Source organism: Argiope bruennichi, chromosome 5 (assembly GCF_947563725.1).
Source record: "Argiope bruennichi chromosome 5, qqArgBrue1.1, whole genome shotgun sequence".
Taxonomy (NCBI): domain Eukaryota; kingdom Metazoa; phylum Arthropoda; class Arachnida; order Araneae; family Araneidae; genus Argiope; species Argiope bruennichi.
Window position 1 is genome coordinate 30,821,746 of NC_079155.1, and position 9,508 is coordinate 30,831,253.

Sequence of the window (9,508 nt, forward strand, 5' to 3'; positions counted from 1 at the left end):
TAATTTTTGAAATATTAACGTTTGTTTTGGAACCTTATAAGAGATATTAAAATATTTCAGAATTGATCATTTATTGAATTTTTTTTTTCACATTAAGTATTATAAACGTCCTTAAAATAACTTTGCAATTCAATAAATTATTGCATACAACTCAACTCCATATATATCTTGTTTTCGTTTCGTTATTTCAGTTTAAGGATGTCTGAATTTCTCGAAGCCGATGTTGTTAAAAAAATGGAAGAAGTTAAAATTCTTTATAGGAAATTGGATGAATTATCCATTACTATACTAAGAACTTTGCAAAGTATAATGTTTGAGAGAAAATATTTAGATGCTAACTTACAGGAAGGTTATATAAACATGGCAAAAGCCCGATATTTGATGAGAGGCCAGAAAGTTGGTATTCATCAAGTTAATAGTACTAATTTAACAGCTACTTTTAAGGTTAGTAGTTATTTAGATGTGGATGAGGGTGTGGAATATTTGAATTATAAATTGGATGAAGTTTCTCTCCCACAGAACGATGCTACTTTGAAACTTCGTTCTGTTAATGTCGAGAACCAATTGGTTGATGACCAGGTTTCAGTTTTAGCACCTGATGAAGTAGATTGCAAGAACGAAGATTCTAAAACATCTAAGGAAACTATTTGTTCCAATTACAATGATCCACTAAAATGGTTCGGTGTTTTAGTTCCGGAAAGTTTACGAACTTGCCAAACTCGCTTTAAACAGTCTACTTGTACTGCTCTAAAAATAATTTCCCTTCACAATAAATTAAGAGAGCTTCATAAAGAATATAAAATATTGAAGTTACAAAAAGCATCTTTGTGTTCACATGATTTGATATGCAATAATACTGAATCAGAATGCAATAACTCGGTGAAATCCTAATGATTGAAATGATTCCACTAAGAAAACTTTGGGGTCGAAAATTTAAGATACGAAAATTTAGAATTTTGTTAATTGGAAAACCATTTATAGTTTGGATTATTAAATAAATATACATATATTTGTGTTTTATATTTTTGCTTATTGTTTTTGTATTTTTACAATTCAAAAATGAATAATTATTGAAAACTTTCTAACAGTATCGTTTAAAAGTGTATAAAAGATATTTTATATATTACATGGTTATGATTATAGCGTGGAATGTGCAATGACCTTTATATGTAAAAACATGTCCAACCAATGATAAATACTTCTTGTAAAATTTTTGTACATTTAATTAAATAAGCTTCACAAAGATGATTTCAAAGTTCATATTCTTATTAATTAATATTTAGTTATTATCAAGTTTATTGTCAATTATTTTTTATCTTGGAAAAGTATAACTGACAAAAGAAGCTTGGTCTTGGGTCATATTTTTGAGAAAATAAATTAGATTTGTGTAACTGAATCAAACTGTATTCATTGAATCAGCTTGGAATTATTTTATTTCAGTCTGTGCAATATTATTACTGATGCAAATTGATTATTTCTTATTGTATAAGAAGATTACAAGAAACAATCTTGTAAAAACCTTATGAATATATCTTAGAAAAAATATACTAATTTGAAATAGTTAATACCATTATCTATTTTGTTTTATGTATAGATATTACAATAACATTTTGCCTTGCCTTAATTATAAACTATTTTTTATGTTGTACATTTTACTCAAACAATAATTTTTTTAAAGATTTGGTATGATTGTGTTAATTATAGCTTGTAGTTAATTGTGACAAATGAGATGTTAATCATAGCAAAAGAAGACACAAATGATATGATTGTTTAACACTTTTATTTGCTTTATAAAGCATGCTTTAAGAAAGTGTTTTGTATAAATCTATAAGTGATTATTAGATTTTTAAATTGCAATTACGTTTGTGAAACTGAATATGCAGCACATTTTTTTGGAACTTTAGAAATTATACTTTTTAAGCAAGTAAAATAAATTCTTAACAATTAATTCATTTTAACTACTGATATTTAATTATTTTTTTTAAAAAAGAAAAACAATTATTTAAAAATAGTACAAACTAGCATACTCAAATAAGGAATTATTTGAAGCTAAACTGCAATAAAAAGCAATATCTATTGATTAATTCCAAGATTGTTTATCAAAATTGAGCTCTAAAAATTTTAATTAAAAATCTGCAAATTATGTATTAGTGAGGATCTATTTTCTGATTCTGATTTGTTTATTAAATATCCAGATTAGTTTTTTATTTTCAAATACTTATACTATTTTTATTTATCTATTATATTTAACTGTTTATATTTTGAAATGACAAAAACCTTAACTCTAAGCTATAAGTTCTCAATGGTGAGGGGGTGTACTACTTCTCCTAGAGAGGTAAAACAGTGGAGGTGGTAGTAAATTCAGAATCAACAATATTTTAATATTTGTACAATTAATTAATGGATGAGGAGTTGTTATATATATATATATTCTTGAAATAAGAGTGAGGGTTCAATAAAGATTCGGACATTTGCTGTAAAAGAACTTTTAGATGTGGTTTGATTATTTATGTATATAATCCAAAATTCATGTTAAACATGAATGTATTGCTTTTTGAGTATCTTAATTATTATTATTGGCAGAGGTAATGATTTATTAAAATTATATACTTTTAAATTCATGAAAGAATTAATCAGATTGGTTGTTTTCTCATCTTTATTGTGCAAAGAATGCTTTGTAATTAATAGAAATCTTTAACCTCTTTATTATGTTTTATAAGATTTATAATCAACTTTAGTTCTGAAAATAATTCATATCAAATAAATTAATAGATTAAAAATTAATCTAAAATTATTCATTACTCAAATATTATTCCTTTTTAAAATCCTTGTATAAGATCATTCTGTTTATTTGTTATTACATATGCTAAATGCATACAAATGCCATGTGTGAAAAAAGATAAAATATGAATTAGGTATTATTAATTATTATTATCTACTAATATTTTATTATTGCTGGAAATTACTGACACCTTTACATATATGGTTCAGTTTGACATCATTTTGTAAAATAAAGAAATATATTAAAATTCTTACATCTTAAAATTTTAACATATTTGAAACATTTTAATTTCATTACTGAATCTGTTATTAATATAATTTTAAGTTTTTTTCTTGTGTCTTAATGCTATACTTTAAAGTTGTTATGTAACATGGTAATTAATAAAATACATATATGGTTACATAATTGCATGATGATTGATTTTTTTTTTTTTTTTTTTTTGTAAGACTGTAAATCATTTTTGATGGAAAAAATTGTGGTTTTATATCAAAGTACAAAAGATTTAGTTGAAAACATGAGAAATGTTTAAATTATATATTCAAGAACATTATTATACTAGAATATTATGCTTATTTTAGTATAATTTCATGTTAAATAGTTTCAAAAATAAAAGTTATTTAGAAAACAGCTATTTTTTTTTTCCTTTGGTGTTTAATTTTATTAAAATGTTTTGATTTTAGATTATAATATTTGTATAATGATATGAAAAATAGCTTTATCAGTGATTTAGCAAATAGATAAAGTTGATAATTAATATTAATGATTCAATAATTAATGTTCACTCTTAAATGGTAAGAAATTATCATAAATAGTAAGTAGTACTAATGGCATAGCAGTATCTTTTAATTCTTGGAAACTGAATGAAATTTTTCAAGCCAAATTTTAAGTTTTCAGGATATTAAAATTTATTCATTCATCTGCAAATAAAAATCAATATTTGATGTGTTTTCAGTTTTTAATCAGTGATTTTTTTTTTTGTGCTTCTTGAGGAAGTTCAAATTATGCAAAGAAGAGCATCAGTCTCTTAAAATGTTTGTTTTTTCCCACTTATGCTGTATGATTTTTATTTTAAAATTTCAACCATTGATTTTTCTTTAGGAGATTTTGTTTTAGATATTATAATAAATATAATATAGTCAGATATATAATAAAGTCAGATAAGTAAATAAATTAGAAAAGCTAAATTTAAAGATATTTATTCATTTATTTAAAGGCATATATACACATTTTTATAAAAGATTATCTAATTTTCAATTAGCTTTGTACTGCCATTTTTGTAAAAACATGAATAACTCAAATTAATCCTCCCACAAGTCATTAACATTTCTCTTCAATCAAAGACTGAACTGAAAAGTCAGAAGTTCCTTATAGTACCTTTTAAAACATAGTTGTAGATTTATGAATGTTCGAATAGCGAAAAGTTGTGACAAATAGGGTGTGATTTTAATCAAAGAAAACAATATTTTTTCCATGCAAATTAATCTAAATTTTTATTTAAATTATTATTATTATTATAATTTTATTTCTCTTCTCTTTTATGCATTTAAAAATATTAATCATTGTGGGAAACTGTTATGACACCGAAGAAATTTGTCTTGGAATTCATGTCTGAAATTGAAATTACTAACATTGTAATAGAGTCAAATGAGTTGACACATACGTATTTCTTAAAAACTATTGCAGTTTTGATTCCTACTCCATAGGTTTTATCTAATACAAAAATTCAATAAATGAGTAATTGTTAGTTTCTTTTAGTTCTATTAACCTTCGTAAGTATTCTTCAACTAAGAGGAATTTGAAACGGGAAAATGTGAAGCAGTTATGCAAAAGAGAACCAATTATTCAATTGATACTTAAAAAATGTAAGGAATCCCAAATCGTAATTATTCAGATTTTATAAATGGTTTATATAATAGCACAATGTTTATAATCAAAAAATGAAATTTTAGAATTATTTTTTCTATGATATTTTATAAAAGCAGATATATTTCACAATCGATATTTTGGAAGTATCCGATTCCATAACTGATTTTGAGATTCATTTTTTAAAAGTAAGAATTTGATTTTTAAGGTTTTGCATTTCAATTATCGTTTGTAAATTCTTACTTTACATGTTATCAAAAATTTATTTCTAGTATTGTTAGATCTATTAAAAAAAGCGTTAGTAATTTTACATTGTGGATATAGAAATGGAAATTCTAAATTTCCTGCATATTGCTTAATAATTTAATGCAATTTTTCCATAAACAAATATACGGAAGTTAGATTCCCATTATTTCTTGAATAATATTTCTGTGATTATTTCTTCATCTGCAGACGATTTTTCACATTTCCCCGAAATGGTTAAAGCTGAAATTTATTTATTTATTTTTTGAACTCAAATGATGAAAAGAAATTTTTGACACAAAGGCAGACAATGTTGGTCATATGATTTGCTTCAAATGTATCTTGCGAATTAAATTTTGGAATTGTACAGTTTGAAACAGAAAAAAGAACATGATGTCGCATAGATACTAAATAACTTCTGCCGTTATCTTTTTCTTATGATTGTTACGTCAAATAAATCGACTCCAATGTCTGTGTAAGAAGAAGCTGAAAGAAAAAATATGCGGGTTGACAACAAAACAACCTATTTCAGGCATTTTTTAAAAACAATTAAAAAATTATCTTGCTATTATTGAAAAAAAAAAAATTGAAATAAGTTGTAACAAAAGAAACTTTTGAAAACTGATGAAAAATATTTCTCTAGAAGTATTTGGTACATTAAATAACATTCGATCAAATTTGTGTTCAACACGTCATATTATTCTATAAAAAAAATTATAAATATTAAACATTCTGTTTGTCGCATTTAAAAAATAGTTTGATAAGATATGCCTATCATGACCGGAATCGTTAGATATATTATTCTTAATAGTGAATATCGAATATAAGCATATTTATTTATATATTCAAGTCTGAAAGTTAGTTTTTTCTGATGTTTACATAGCGTCTAAACACATTCTTTATATTTCCTAATTATACTGAAAGTTTAATTTTTTCCTAATATGAGTTTTAAAGGGAGGGGAGCCTCATTTAAAGGATTTCTGATAAAGCTTTTCAGGCGAGGTTGTATTAATTGTGTAAGGAATTTAAGCAATGTAAGGAATCAATTGTGTAAGGAATTAAGCAGCGTTGGTTTCTCCAATTCCCAAAATAAAACATTTTTTATTGACTTTAGTGTCTTTATAAATATTTTTTGACTAACAGATATAGTGAAAAACTGAAATAAAATATTTTATTGCAATTGACCTTTAAGCGAGTCTGTTTCAGTATTTCGAGTATCTGTTCGCTACAATGACCAGCAAGAGAATAGAAAACATGAAAAACTATATCTAAAAATAATGTCCTGGAATTTAAACATTTGATTTTTAATTTAAATGAGTTCGAGTACATGATTCCTTGAAAATGAAATGAAAGTACACAATTCAATCATTTTAAAATATATTTTTTTTTGTAGGCATTATTTTATCTATAATTAAAAATGAGTTTTTTATAATATCACAAAAATGAAAGAAAATAATAGTTTGAAAAACAAACTGAAGTACTTTAACAGATATATTTTTTAAGAATCTTAACATGCCCTTTCTCACTTTTCATATAATAGCTTCAGAAATTATCGCCGGAAAATATCAAAATTACTGAAATAAAATATTTTAGAGGGAATTTAAATTCGTTCGAAACATTGTAGTATTGTAATAGTTTTATGGTTTTGTGATTTATTTGGCTACTTTTATTTTATTTTTTAAAATTTTCTCTTAATGGTATAGCAGAAATAAGGAAGCACATATAAAAAAGATGTATTTATTACCGTCACATGGCGCCTGAATTTAAATTCAGAGAAAAAAAAGAGGCAATGTTATGAAATATAGAGCAAATATTTTATAACATTATCTCTCACTGAAATATTTTTAAAAACTAATGATAATTAGAGAAAAAATGGAATGAAAATAAAATTGGTATTGTAAAAAGATTTTAAATTTTTTTTAATGATTTTAATTTATGATGTAAAAATGGTTTTGTGTAATAATATACTCCAAAATTATTAAGGAAAAAAAATTAAAAATTTGATTCATTTTACTAAAAAAAACCCTAATCAGATTAAAAAAGGCTTTCTTAATGGGTTCTTACTATCCAAGAAGTAACTATTTAATTTGGTAGGTTTAGATCCAACGGTCTGCCTTACAGAGCGTTTGCCTATTTCTCATCATGCAGGACGCAATTTGAGGATAATAAACCAATCAATAAACATTATCATATTAAAAACAACACATATCACGAAACAAAAATGAAGACAAAGAAAAAAATTGTTTTCTTTTCCCAAATATATATAGATTAATATCAATATATTCAACATCAGTAACTTTTAAAAGAAATGGTTTAGTTACTATATACTGCCTGTGCGACGCCATTTCTATATCTTATAAAATCATTTTATAGATACTGATTTTATCTTTTTTTAATTACCATGGTTACGCAGTGTTATTTTTTAACGTGCGTTATATTATTTTAAAGTAAATAAATAATTTTTACAACGTATGATTGATTTTTTTAGTTCGTTTACTTTTTCTTCAGAACTATTTACATTAAATCTAACTTTTAGTAGAATTTCGATTCTAATATTTTTTGTGTACATATCTGGTGAGTAACGTTTTTTAACTTTCTAATGGAAATAAATATACTCATTAAAATAAAAGAATGAAAAGTAGTATTCAGTATTGAAGTTTTGTGTACTGCAGACTATATTGCATATTTTACTTAATATTTCGGTATTATTTAATGTAAAATTTTCTGATTTAGTATATAACTCTGTGTATCATAATAAGAAAACAACGGTAAGCTACAGTATTTTCTGTATATAAACGATAATATACATATAATACAATTTTTATATGCCTAATTGTATTACAGAAAAGAGCAATAGCACATAAAATGAAAGAACTTAAATTTTTTTTAATGATTGCTAATTTGCGAAGCTAAATTTTAATTGTAAGTGCAATCAATTTCATAGGTTATATTAGTTTTAACCCTTTCTAGGGCCGTGGGAAGTATGCTTCCCACCAAATTTATCAATATTTGTATGAAATTTTGTAGGTTGGCATAAGTTCTGACAAATTTTTTTAGAAAGACAGAAACTTAGCTGCTTTAGTTCTTTATCTCACACAAACTGATGTGTCTTGGTTTGTTACTTAATTATTAATGAACCAAATTAATTAATTAATCAAATTAAATTTATCTAATAAGCTAAATGAATCCCTTTTCTTATTCTAATTTCAAGCCTAAAAATATTTTAACATAATATGACTAGAAAAAAATGGCCCTTTAAAGGGTTAAAACAAGCTTTATACTGAAATCTATTCAACATGGAAAAATAAGACCCCGAGACACTGTCTATTAAATTGATTGGATGTTATTAAAAACTTTTTGTAATCTTTTTGGATAATCGAAAATTCGATTAAAAGGGATTAAATTTTTAATCATAACTTTTTTTCTTTCGGCACAACTTTCCAAAATTGTTTAAGTAACAACAAGAGAAGTAACATTAACAACTAATTGTTAACGTTAGTTTTATTAATTTCAAACTTCTTCATAGAGAACACGTGAAAATTAATGGTTTCTGAAATTTTCTTTTCATCTTCTAATGATTTCTTTTATTGGTATTTTCAAAAGAATACTTTGTGCCGCTCAATGACGTGAAACTTTTCGAACATGTTTATTAGTATTATTTTTTTTTTCTCGTCAACATAATTAAAATTTGCTTACATCAGTATTAAATTATTTAAAGTTCGGTTTAAAATTTTTTTTCTCTTTAAAACTACTAGAATTATAATCTTCTATTATTTTATACTATTACAATATACTATTATCTTCCTTTAATGACATTATAAACCTTCGAAAATCAGCTTCATTACTAATTTTGAGCTCCTTTTCTGAAAAATCCGACGTCCTTTTTAAACCAGCCGAAGTTGTCTCCCCGAAACTTAAATTTTAAAAAACTCTCACATACTCTCTAATAAACTTGTCATGCCAGAGAACGCCTTGCTTGGCATTGCCGTACATTAGTTAAGGGTACAATTCGGTTTTAAAGACGACCAAAAAGCGCAAAGAAAAAATTTCGCCAAATTATAATAAAATATACTCAAGTGCATTATTATTTACTATGAAAAATTTTTAACGTGCGATTCACATGCTATATAGTTTAACGATTGAAATCGTCAAATTGGTTAGATTTTTTTTCTTGGCGCTATTTGGACGCCGTTATAACCGACAAGTACCTAGTTACGAAATATTAATTTTTGGCGCGAATTTAGCACTTTTAATGAAACTATCGTATCTTCCTTGGCGATTAATCTCTGGCATGCCGTTAATAATACCCGAGAATCGAATTTGTGCTTTAGACACGTTTTTTTCATCCGATTGAAACAAAGATTTGACACAAAACTGCACTTGTAGATACAAAATTCCATAACAAATTTCATATATTTAAAGTATTTCTTTTTTGGATTATTGCGTTTAAATGTTTCTGAAAGTGCAGACTGACAGACAATCAACCCATTGTTGGATTTGGCTGAAAATTTGACATGTGTCTACACTATTGATATTAAATCTGTGTACCGAATCTTATCTATATAGCTTTCTGGTACAGTTCTAGAGACGGGTACCATTTGGCAATTTTCCGCCAAATTT

The 9,508-nt window shown here is 25.1% G+C and overlaps 1 protein-coding gene across 1 annotated transcript; it reads left to right on the plus strand.

The window, feature by feature from the left end:
• The first annotated feature begins 173 nt into the window (after positions 1-173).
• Positions 174-1,980, plus strand: LOC129968918 (coiled-coil domain-containing protein 115-like). The gene has a single exon (XM_056083263.1). The coding sequence runs from the start codon at positions 199-201 to the stop codon at positions 889-891; it is 693 nt and encodes a 230-aa protein (XP_055939238.1). The 5' UTR covers positions 174-198; the 3' UTR covers positions 892-1,980.
• The last annotated feature ends 7,528 nt before the right edge of the window (positions 1,981-9,508 follow it).